The sequence below is a fragment of the Myotis nattereri genome (assembly GCF_964212035.1).
Source record: "Myotis nattereri genome assembly, chromosome: 18".
In the NCBI taxonomy this organism is placed as follows: Eukaryota; Metazoa; Chordata; class Mammalia; order Chiroptera; family Vespertilionidae; genus Myotis; species Myotis nattereri.
The window spans coordinates 3,148,100-3,161,031 of record NC_138093.1 but is presented as its reverse complement, the minus strand read 5'-3'; the positions used below and the strand labels follow the sequence as shown (position 1 = coordinate 3,161,031).

The following is a 12,932-nucleotide window of genomic DNA, read 5'->3' as shown; positions in this document are numbered from 1 at the left end:
GTTTCTTACTGTCACATGAACGATTAGTCATCCACCCACAAAATTTTTGCTTCCTGGGCAACACAGGTGCCACTGTCAACCTGAGTTTCCCAACAAAACAAAGCCTAAAATGGAAGTCTGAGTACAAGTAATCCATTGGGGAGTGTAATCCAGGAGGTACAAATGAGGAGGAGGAGGGGGTGGGGGAAGCAAAACAGGTGAGCACATTGGAGATGGCGCACAACAGTGGTTGACGGCAGAAAAGGGTGAACAATAAACAAAACACAATACCCAGTTTGGTAGGTAGACTGTGATAAGTGCTATGGAGCAGAAATGAGACAAGAAAGAGGACAGACATAGGAAAGGGTGAGTGGATTTTACAGAGTATGAACAGGGAGGTAAAACATGACCGGATCAGGGAGGGCTGTGAGAGACATTTAAAGAAATCTGGCTCAAGTGAGACGGGAAGGAAGCTTTGGGGAGATTTTGAGAGATGTGGAATGCCCTGACTTAGGTTTTTTAAAAACAGCTTTGCCTGTCGTTTAATAGACCAGCTATGGGGAGAGAGCAGAAGCAGGGAATACCCTGAGGTCATCCCAGTGAACCTGGGGAGAGAAGGAAAGTCTTGGACCAGATGGCAGTGGTGGCGACAGCCAGAAGCCATCCAATGATGGACAGATGTGAAAGGCAGACCGACATGACTTCCTGACAGGTTTTAGGTGGGGTCTAAGACCATGGACTTGAACAACGCTAAGGATTGAAATGGGAAGGAAAAGATATTGTATGACTAGAGGCCCAGTGCACGAATTTGTGTACGGGTGGGGTCCCTCAGCCTGGCCGGCAATTGGGATCAATCAGGGCCGATTGGGACTGATTGGGATGGCCAACTGGGGAAAGGGACGGCAGGAGGTTGGATGGCCACGGGAGGTTGGCTGTGGGAGTGCACTGACCACCAGGGGGCAGCTCCTGCATTGAGTGTCTGCCCCCTGGTGGTCAGTGCATGTCATAGCTACCAGCTGGTCATCCGGTCGTCTGGTTCTAATAGTCACTTAGGCTTTTAAATATATATATATATATATACATATATATATATATATATATATAATGTTTCACTGACTCCCTGCACCATTGGTATCGCTACCACCATCATGGGGATGATGAAACAGGTTGGAGAGAAGTTGAGGGGAAAGTTCAAGGCACCCGGAAAGAGGTCCACTCGCCTCCAAGGCAATGCCTTTCTCCCTGACATGATACTTCCTTCTCAAAGGTCATTCCTGGGAATGGGACACAGTGGCTGGCTATTTTGGATCTTACAACATTGAATTAGAGACCCTTCTACTCTGCTTGCTTAACCACAGGATTTGGGAAAAGAAGAACTGCTGAGTATGGATGAAGTGACCTCAGTTGTGCTGGGGGTGGAGAAGCCTTACACTTATTTTGACGTTATGAGACATGAAGCCTGAAACTCTCAGAACTGTCAATCAAATCACCATCTTCACACCCCAAATTGTTCAAACCAATGAGTAGCTCTGCAGCTATGGGAGCCTTGGAGAAGCTAGAGAGCTGTCAAGTCCTCATCCCCACCAAGGGAAGAAAAGGACGCCTCTTCCTCCCTGCTTTAAGCGGCAAGTGTATCCTCCAATGGAAGAGGACCCTCCATGCACAACCATCTTGAAGGAAAGGGGACGACCCTGGGAGGGCCAACACTCGACTTCTTGGTTTGGCAGGAGGATAGGAAGGAATCCATCCGTGTCTGAAAAATAGACCTGGGCGGATGCGTCGTCTGCCTTTCCTCAGGAAGTCCGTCTAGCTGCAGCGCCCGCTAACCTCCGGAGGAACCCTCAGCCTTCGCTCGGCACCCCTAGGAATGCAGATCACAGGGAGAGCTGCCTGGCTCCGCCGCACTGAGACCGCCTGGTGATGGGAAATGGGAAATGCCTTGACGTGGGGTTCTTCATTCTCCATCACCATAAGAATGCCACAGCCCGAATGGGTACAAAGAAGGTGAATATGAAAATAAAATAAAGACTGATACCAAATTTGATGAAATAATGCCACTTGACACTGAACTCTGTTAGGTGCCTTTTAAATAGAAAGTTTTTATCTTAGTAATTAGTCACTGATTTGTGGATTGAACTCCACTGAGTCATTAAAACACAACCAAAGGTCTAAAGTCTATTACAATATGTCCTGTGCTGTTAGATATTTGTTAAGGTGAGAACTTAATTCCAACTGCATTAGAAAGTCTCCATCTTTGATTGTATTTTGAGTTTAAATCTACAATATTGTTACTTAGCCTCATCTAGACTTCTGAAGAAGGGAATCACTAATTATATTAAAATAGGGCAAAATACATAGACTGTTGTAACTGGGTAAATTTTTGAAGTTTCCAAATCTGTGAGTTTAATAAACACTTATTACATATGCTGTACATAGACAATTTGTAAGACTCAACACTGAGCTATAAAATAATTTATACAATATAAGAGCTATACAGTAAAAAGTTTTTATTTAGTGTAATGTGCATAATGTAGTAACATAGTACTATGTAAATACACATATAAAAAACAAAAGGATCTTTTCCCTCAGTATCTGATAGTTTAAATGAAGACGGGTACATAAATAATTAAGATTCTAGGATTAAGCTGACATGGGCCATTACAGAGGTGCAGATAAAATGCTAAAGGATTTCAGAGGAAATTCTCCTCCCAGCCATGAGAAGAACAGGCACCAATCTATAGCTAAAGGCCTGGTATCCAGTGACTAGAAGTAAATGAAGTCATTTAGTAACATGTAAAGTAGCATCTTGGCAATGCAAAATCCTTCCTTGATGACTCACTTGAGATGCTGAGGAGAGAACATGGCCAAATCCACTAAACATTTCCTTCCCTTCCTCAGAGGAAGTCCAAATAACTTAGGGCAGCTTTATGCTATGCTTTATAATTCAGTGTCTGCAGTGTAGTTAGCCATCCTTGTATACGCCAACGGGTCATTATGTAATGGCTCAGCTAAAAGTGGTCCTGTCGTGAGGTTAAAAGTAAGGCAACTACACAAAAACTGGAACTTGATTTCTTCAAAAAGATGCCAACCTGTTTTTTTTTTGAACTTCTGTCTTCAAGATGTCAATTGAAGGATGTGTGTAGTTCCTTGCGTTCCTAAGTTGTATAGAATAGTTGTGTGTGTGTGCGTGTGTGTGTGTGTGTGTGTGTGTGTGTATTCTATCAGGTTAAATTCATCAAAGGCCAACGCTGTCTTTCTCCAAATGGCTTTCTCAAATGTTCTTAAACTCTTTAGCACCATTCAAAAGAGCATTAGGCCTGACTGGAATAGCTCAGTGGTTGAGCATTAAACTATGAACCAGGAGGTCACAAGTTCAATTCCCGGTCAGGGCACTTGCTTGGGGTTCTGGGCTTGATCCCCAGTGTGGGGTGTGCAGGAAGCAGCCGTTCCATAATTCTCTCTTATCATTGATGTTCCCATCTCTTTCTCCCTCTCCCTTCTTCTCTGAAATCAATAAATATATGTTTTTTAAAAGAGCATCAGACTTACACACCCCGTGTAAAAAACAAGCTCCTTCGCATGAGCCTGCACCCATCATTCTAGGTCCCTTGAAACACGTCTGACCATCGTTTTGAAGTGGGAGCTCACCTTTTCAAGAATGGGTGCTGCCTTCCGTCTATTGCCCCTGCTGCCTTCCATGTGCCCTCCCGGCTCGAGTGCCCTCTCCGCCCACCGCACCGGACACACCTCCTCCTGCCTGTGCAACCCCGGTTTGTGCTTGAGAACCTGGTCCTTGTCCGACCTTGTCTGAGGCTCCCCTGACCTTAGGAAGAAACTTCTTTTAAATCTGTGACAGGGGCAGCACTCATGGAAATGGAACAGGAAATAAGAGTGTTGGGAAATGTGATTAATGTTCTTGGTTCTACTAATTGTATGAGCTTAAATATACACACTGCCTTGTAGTTAATAATAATTACTCAGTGTAACATCCGGTTCTATTTCGAGCTTCGAAAGAGATACAGGGCTTTGAATTGGTAACATGAAAATAAATATTTGAAAGTTTTCAAGTGTTTTTTTACAAAGGCTCTGTTTCCTAATGACACATTTGCTTAGCGTCACTGTGTTTTGGATGTTATGCTGTCCTCATGGGCTCATCGGGACAAAGGCAGCCCCCACCACTCAGCAAGCCCCAATGCTTGTGTATGTGCCCCCTCTGCACTCCTCTGGGCAACAAGCTGCAGGGATGGGCCTCACAGCTGGTGGGTTTCCCTCCTTCCCTCCCTCCCAGAGCTCGGGCCTGAGCCGCCTGCTGCCCGTATCTGAGAGCTGGGATTACGTCCCATACATTTCGTCTAGATTTCTAGTTGTGTAAGTGGAAGAGTCGAGTCAGTCTTTCAGACCCCATGTGGCCCAACATGGACATGCTTATCACAGTGTTTTACACAAAATAATACCAAGAAGCATTTACGTAAGTAACGGGTGCAGAAACCTGACTCCCTGAATGTCTGAATTATTGATTTGGGGCTGTCTTACCCTCCACGAACCAAAATTCTTTGGCTGAAATTTCCTGTGGGTGAGACAGATGCAAGAACATCCGGAAGGCAATAAAGATATGGAAGCAAAACTAGGGAGACACATATTAGGAAGTGAGTAAAAAATAAATGTTCAGGTGGATATTGAAGTTTACCTAGGAGTCCTCATTCATTCTTACATCAGTGTTTTAGGGGGAAAAAGAAAAAGAAAGGAGCCTGATCTACTGAAGGGAGGAAAGAATCCTCGGGGTGAGTTTCATTTTTCCACGGGCTGTCATAAGAAATTAAACGTGTGGTCATTTGGTTTTTGAGGTTCTGAGGTTTTTAAATCGTTCCGATACCACACTTTGGAGTCCTGCCAAGATGAACAATAAACAAAGCGAATCCAGAGAAGGTGCTGACTGTGCTCTTTCTATTCTAGTTTATAATTCATGAGTATTTTTCTTTCTGGTTTAAATTCTCTCGATTGCAGCTTCATAACCAGTCCAATCCCAACCACAACTCTACTTTTCTCTTTCAAAGCCTCAAACGTCACCATGGAGGGAAAAGACCTGTGCATAAGAACACTTAGGCACAGGAATAGAAGACCACAAACTGCTACACTCGGTAGGCAGAGTGGGATGTGTCAGTGTACGGACATACAGTCCCGTCTCAAAGCAGACCCGAGAGAGGAGAGGTGGCCACATATTCACAGGGGTTAGGAAACCAGCAAACAAAACTTGTTTACAAAGGTTCATAAGATAGAATTAAGGACTTTTTGTACATGGATTTGCTAATATCTGTTTTGGTGTGTAATAGAGGTAAATTGAAAACAGCCTAAATATTCAATAACAAAGTCCCGGTTAGGTGTATACTTACAGTAAGTACTACCTGACACCAAATACATGAAAAATGTTTTTAGTCCTTTCCTTTTCTCCACACACAAGATGTGTTCGCTGAGGTATGCCTGACCTATAGCATGACATTGCTTTCAGGTGTTTTTAAGTAGGAGGTGCTATAATGTCACTTAAACGGCAGCTCCGCACTTCTGCTCTGGGGCAGGATCCTAGTCCCCAAACCACTGGTTGCCTAGATCCGTGGTCGGCGAGCCACATGCGGCTCTTTGGTCCCTTGAGTGTGGCTTTTCCTAAGCCTTAGGAGGACCCTAATTAAGTTAATAACAATGTACCTACCTATATAGTTTAAGTTGAAAAAATTTGGCTCTCAAAAGAAATTTCAATCGTTGCAGTGTTGATATTTGGCTCTGTTGGCTAATGCGTTTGCCGACCACTGGCCTAGGTGATGCTGGGTGGGTGGTACTTAACCTCTCTGTACCTCAGGTTCCTTTCCCGTGAAATGAGGAAAATCATATGATGTATGTCATGGGCTGCTGTGCGCAATGAACGCAGTATCACATAGACAGCGGTCACAGTATGCCTGACACAAAACTCAGTCAATAATCTGAGCTCTTGTTATTATTTGTATAAAATTAGGATCCCCGAATCCATGTGGGATGCGCAAAGTACTTAGGAACAGGACTTCATGAATTGCACTACTATGTTGAAATTAGTCATCTTTGAATGGTAAGGTTGTTGCTATGTTTCTGTTTTGATATGACTTTTGCTACACTGTCTGCATTTTTTATACACTTATGGCTTTTTTATGAAGAAAAAAGTCACCTAATTTTTAATTGTTATTTAAGTTTTAATAAAAAAGAAATATATCTGAAAATTTTTGTAGACCTCTCTCCTTCTAAATCGGCAGCTCTGTGTCACCAGGAAAAATGTCAACTGTGTTTCTCAGTTACACATTGGAACTGTAGGCTATAGCTATCCTAATTTGTTAGAGATGAATATATTTTCAAAGAAATGACTGGGACACAATTTCATATTCTCCTCGCTTCTCAATTATAGCTCAACAGGTATACCTCTTTTCCTCTCTCTGCCTAAAAACGTACACTCTATGGCCAGCCATGTAACATTCTACTTGCCATTTTCCAAAGACTTCATTTCAAAACTAATCAGCACAAATGGAGGAGGAATTCAAATATAAAATGACTTGCTCCATTGAATATGTCTACATTACAATGTGCCCTTTGCTATTCTATTTGTCAACGAATGTCTTCTTTCTTGGTCTTTGTCATTTGATAGTTATTTCTAGGGCCATTTAGAGAGTCTTCACCTTAACTTGTACGGAGGGTTTCCAGCTTAATTGGCCCACAGCGAGGCTGCTCCCTGCAATTACCCCAGCCAGCGTCAATAAGTAATCATTGTCATTTGAGCATCAATGGCGACTTTAATAGGCATGAGCAAAAAGGTTCATAATAGCACTTCATTGCAGAGTGCTGAGTTGTAAAAAAGTGGTTTCACAGAGAGAAAGCAATAGCCTATATTATATGCAGTAGGCTATCTTCCTCTTATTTTAATCCTTGCTTATTTGATGTGGTATTAATAAGGTTCGACTGGTGTAACGATTCAGTTTGTCCCTGAAACACATACACACACACACACACCCCACAACAAAGCATAGTGCTGCTAAGAACTCAAATGAGTGGGAGTGGTAAGATCCCAGAAGTAATACTGATGCTGGGAAAGCTCAATATCATGAGACGTATTCGCTTCCATGGGCCTGCAGTCGCTCAGCTCCCAGTGCACTCCATATCACTCCCCTCACCTGAGAGGACAGCTTTCAAAATCAAGGACTGCCGATTTTGATAAATCAAAAACAAAGTCTACTGTGTCTTGCCCTGCTTCCCCATGTGCACCTGTGTTTAGATAAATGAGGTCAAGTTGATTTTTACCCCTAAGGCTGCTCATTGACCCCTCTCTTGTATGTGACTGCCCCCGCTGCTGAAGTAAATTCTTGGCATTCTCACTTAGAAAGGACACAGACAGAAGCAAACTGTGGGACAAAACCAAGCCAAACGTCCAGGCAAATCTGGGGCCACTGACTGGAATTAGTGGGTGTTTGCTGTCCCCTATTTATCTGCACTGTATTTATTATTGTGCACATATCCAATATGCTATGAAAATAACATCACTTTGAAAAATAAGAAGGAACTAGGAAAGCAGGGTGTTCCGTGTGCAGCAGCCCCCGGAGGGAGAAAGTGGTTGGCTGTGTTCTCGGGTGTGGGGGTGGGGGTGTGAAGGGCTAAATGGAGGAGGCTCCAATTGATCCCCCCACTTCTTAGGAAGAGAACTCACACTGTCTCACCTTTCTCTTGAGATGCTTCTGGGCACTGAAGACAACACTCTGTTGTTTATTGTTTTCCTGTGGGGACCATCGGCTGCTTTGCTCCGGGGGTCAGGGTGTGTGTGAGGAACAGGAAGCAGACCTTCCTCTGCCAAACCTGTACCTGCCCCCCCTGGAGTCACCGTCTGCTACAGCGCCCCTGGGCAGAGCTCCCTCCGTCCACGTGGGAACGGCCCTGGCTCCCTGGCTCGAAGGCTGTGGTCTGCTTTCCTGTTTTCTGTCATTCACACTCTCTCTCCTAACTCTTACCTTGAGCAATTTTACTGAAACCTCATTTCCCTGATATCTCTGCTCCCCTGACTTTATACAGCATCCTTAACAATTCATAGTCTACAGAGTTAAGAGGATCACTAGAGGGAGAAGCAATAAACAGACGCCCAGTCTGCTATCTTGACCGTCTATCATTACTTCCCACTGTCAACATACACATGCAAAAGAAAAAAAAATACCAAATCCAACTACACACGATGGGTTGGAGAATGAGCTGTTAGAGCTACTGTACTTTTCTCTTGACTTGCTAGAGGAGAATGCTTGTGGTTTCTGCTTAGGCCTTTAGAATGCCAGCTCGCGGGCTGTTTGCTCAGAACCTCGCTGCTCTTCTGAAAAAAACATGAGCCACACAGAGAGATGACATGGCGGTCAACCATGTCACCTGAGCAACTAGTGACAGCCAAGAGCAACTGCAGCCACGTGGGTAAGCCACTTGGACATCGAGCCAGGTCTAGGGTGAGATGACTCCAGTCTCCTGCATCAGAAACTGTCAGTGAGAATTATCACAGACCCACGAGAGTTCATGATATATTTTTGTTTTAAACCACCACCCGTTGGAAGGGTTAGTTACACAGCAACTGATAACCTAAACATCTTCAAGAGTTTTACAATCAGGTGAAGAACAAACACACACAGGTAGATGCTAATAATCCAATGTAGTACATATGTAAATGACAAAAGTGTGCACAAGATGTTACGGGGGAAAAACTGAGAAGGGAAACCTTGAGAGCGGGTACTGGGTGCCCAGGAAAGACTTTCTAGATAAGACGGCATTTACAAGGAAACTGAAAGGCAGAATAAATAGTTCAGGCAAAAGAAAAGCAAGTCATGACCAAGGCGAACAGTATTAAGGGAAATATAAGCATTAAAATTTTACTGGGTTCTAATTATTGGGAGACAATGGTCAGAAATGCGATGGAAGATCGAGGCAAAGGGCCAACTCATTCAGGGCCCTGGATAAGCCAGATTGAGGATTCCACACTGGGCCACCTAAAAGACAGGAAGCCACTGAAGGCTTTCAAGCTAAGGATCAACATGAACAAATTAGTCTTTCAATTGAAGGTTGAAAGCAGAAGCAAAACTGGTTGTCCGGCCAGAGGGCGAAAACCACTGTAATAATTCAGATAATGTAAAGGGAGATCTGATCTGGGTCTGCCTGGAGAAGTGGGTGAATTTGGAGATATTATAGAGAAAAAGTCAACAGGACTATTGATAGATTTCAAGCAGGGATGAAGATGGGGGGATCAAGTGTGACTTTCACGCTACTTGCTTTGCAATGGAGACAAAAATTGTGCTACAAACTAATGGGATTGAGGAAAAAAAATATTGATTTGAAATATTGAGTCTGAGGTGCCTGCAAGAAATTGAGTGACATCTAGCAAACCTTGGGCATATAAATATCCTGCAAGAAGGAATTAGGGTTGGAAATTCACTCATTCATGCATTCATTAAATCATTATTGATTAAGTCACTGCCAGGTGCCAGGCACTACTCTGGGTGATTAGATTACAGCAGAACAGCAAATGGACAAAGGGCCTTCCTCCTAGAAATATATTCTACTACAGGAGACAGACAGAAAATAACCAACCTTCTTAAAATAATAAATAGACCGAGGATGATTGGGGGTGTTATTTTAGACGGGGTAGTTCTGAGAGGTAGGGGAGCTCAATGAGCATGGCTTAAAAGCCAGCAAGAGAGAAAAGTCGCCTCCAGTGAAAACTGAAGAAGAACAAATAAAAGAGTGTGTGGCAGGTCAAGGACATGAGAAAATAAATCAAAAACTATCCTCACTTATATAACAAAAGATGAAAATGTATTCAAGGGTTTATATAACCTGCTGGATAATCTTTTTTTTTTTTTTCTAAAATAACTAAGTCCATCAGTGTTAAATGATCGATGGAAATAAAAATAAGCAACAGTATTTTTTTTTTAACAAAACTGAACATCCCTGGGATACTGGTGCAGTACGAAATATGTAAAGAAGAATGCCATACCGTTTTTTATCAAAAGAAGATGAACACACACTCAACACAGTCAGCTAAAACAGAATCCATTATACATTTAAGTACTTACTTTTGTAATACCGGGCATAAATGTTTTAAAAAGTTACACCCTTTGTTGTAGGTGTTTTTGTCTATGTACACCATTTCATATCGGCTTATTTTTCTGCATGCCTCTGTAGATAGCGCTGGCTAAAATTTGTGCAGGACTTCATAAATTTCAAAGCAATTTTGTACCCATTATAGGCCTAGAAGGCTAACTTTAATTAGATACATAAATTTCAAATACTTTCTCACACATGTATTGGAAAACGCAATACAGTAGGTCCGCGGGTTACGTCAGAGATCCGTTCCTACGGCGCGACGTAACACAACTGTCGCCTAAGTCGGAACCCACCTACATAAGCAACTACATCACTCACAGGGAGCACAGACACAGCAGTAATGAAGTGAAACGGTAAAAAAAAACTTAAAAGCAAGATAACGATTCCTGACCTTTACTGGTGGTAAATAAATAAACAAAAAGCACGTATGTACATACGTCGAAATGATGGGACTTTTTTAAAATAAATAAATGGGAGATGGCGACGTAACCACGAAATGACATACGTTGAGTCCAACGTAACCCAAGGACTGCGGTATTTCTAAATCTATGCTATGCATCACTTTTTTTTTTTTTCATTTTGTTCTAAATTGCAATCACCAATCTAAGTTACAGTAGCCTAGCTGAAGTGACTGTGAACACAAAAGCAGGCACACCATTTCCTTTCTGTGATAGAACTCTTTGGAATGGCTAATACAGGCCACAAGTTGCAAAGAGCTTGATGGACTTTCTTCCTGGGGGAAAGGTGTGTAAATGGCGATGTACAGATAAGGTATGCTGTGATCCATAATCTCACCAAGTTGATTGTATGCAAATATAAGACAGCTTTACTGTAAAACAAATGGCTACCTGCACACACTGTCAGAATTATGTTTCAGAAAAACTGCAATCTTATTTTATTTTCTAAGAGCGACAGAGGAAGTATTAGGGTGTTGGTGAATTTGTGCTGTTACACTTTTGTTTTTCAGTGGCCTGTATATATGAGTTTCTTTGGTTTATTACTAAATTTGATTATTCTCTACAAATGACTAAGCTTTTCTTAGGGCAAGTAGGTTCTAAGTATTCGGAGATCATCTGTTTTCATTTGTAGCATAATTACCATACATTGCTTACTTCAGTATTTAAGTATGATCATCCATCACATTTCTCTGGCCAAGTTTCATAGAATTTGTCCGCTTATTAATTCACACATATAATAGCAGGCTAAAATAGATGCAATCTGATGCAAATCCTTGGCAATTGCAACTTTCAGAAGTCTTGAATCCTAATTGAGATTTCTTGCATTAAAACTATGAAGTTTTCAGTGAGAGATGGGTAGAGATTTTATACACAGAATGTGTCTGATACCTCAAGCAATTTATCATCTTTTTAATATGGAAGCAATGTTTATAGCTCCAATTCACACATTTGAATCCTTGGAAAATAACATTTCCAGAAAAATCAACAGAAGACATAACTCAGAAAGTACTAAAGGCCATCACTATATGAGAGGGAGGCCTCAGGTGGCTGCCAACTCCTGCCCACCTTGTCATCGTGCAGAACACTTGCATTTTTCAGCTTCGAAGAAATAAAGTTGCTTGAGAATAGTTAAGTGGTGCAGGGCCTAGGGTTAGCCGTTCACTCTTTCTCTGCTCTTAGGAGGCAGCTATTCTGCCTCCTTTCCTGAACTCTAGAAAACAGAAGCGTTTGGGAGCTTAGGATAATCATTTTTCCCATTCCACTGTCCATCCATCACTGCATTCCCCCTCGGGCGTAAACAGGAGTCAAATTGACAGGGAAATTATATTTCTGGGTATGGCGGTGCAGGAGGGGAGAGATCTCAGCTGTGGGGAGTCGCTAATGCAATATCCCATTTATAAGGAAAAAAGGCAAGCCTCTTCATTTACGTATGCATACCGCATTTTCAGATGCTCCACGCCCTAGGTGGATAAGTGCACATTTATACTAACCGAATAGGTTATTCCAGTGGGCTGTGCATACATGACAGTGCATCTATGCCAACGGAACAGCTCTGGACTGGGTGCCTCGGACAAAAAACACACATGGAGAGTCTGCACTGCAAACTTTGTTGAAAGCGATCAATAGGGTATCAAGTCCTCTGTCAATGACGGCAGAAGGTTCCAGGCGCTGCTGGTTTCATAAGCCTGTGTCCCACTGATGCTTACTTCCCTGCGGCCCCAGGAACCAGCACAGGCTGCACGGGAGCTGAGAGTCTATCCTCCTTTGGTTAACAAACTCCCAGCAAAATATGCCGCCCCCCCCACCCCCCGTCTGCCCCGCCCCGAGCCCCCAGGAGCTGTAGTGATGTCATATCCGTCGTCCAGGTCTCCACACCTCTCTGGGCGCCCACTCCCTTGGTCTCTTTCTTGGGTCCAAACTTTTGAGGTGGACGGGCGAGGAGGGCAGAGGGGCGGCGCGCAGCTGGGAGGCGCTTCAGCACCGCGGTCAGCGCCCGCTGCAGACGCCCCGCCAGGAGCTGCAGGCTGCGCGCCGGGAGCCGGAGCCGGGAGCCGCGTGGACGCCCCGCTCAGAGATGCCTGCGGAATGATCGCCCCCCAGGGCGGCTGCTGGGGCTGCCGCTGCCTCGGTCTCCGCGCGGCTCTGACCCGCGGGCGGGAAGTGCAACTGGAGGGGAAGGTCTGGGTCTCCGCAGTGACACTGGAGCGGCGACAGAAGAGAGAGTGAAGAGGCGGCACCCAACCCAGGGCAGGATGCAGGCGACGGCGCACCTGCTCAATCTGCTGCTGCTGTCGCTGCTGGCTGGATTCGGTCCTTCCCAGGTATGCGCGATATGTTAACTCTTGGCTTGAAATCAAG

General features: G+C 43.8%; 1 protein-coding gene across 1 annotated transcript in view; it reads left to right on the top strand.

Annotated features, from left to right (window-relative positions):
* Positions 1-10,713: 10,713 nt before the first annotated feature.
* Positions 10,714-12,932, top strand: part of OLFM3 (olfactomedin 3) — a gene marked incomplete at its 5' end in the record, with an annotated part of 95,332 nt that continues 93,113 nt past the window's right edge. The window contains one exon of the mRNA XM_081113166.1: positions 10,714-12,895. Coding sequence (XP_080969292.1) covers positions 12,827-12,895 — 69 coding nt within the window. The remainder of the gene's footprint in view (positions 12,896-12,932) is intronic.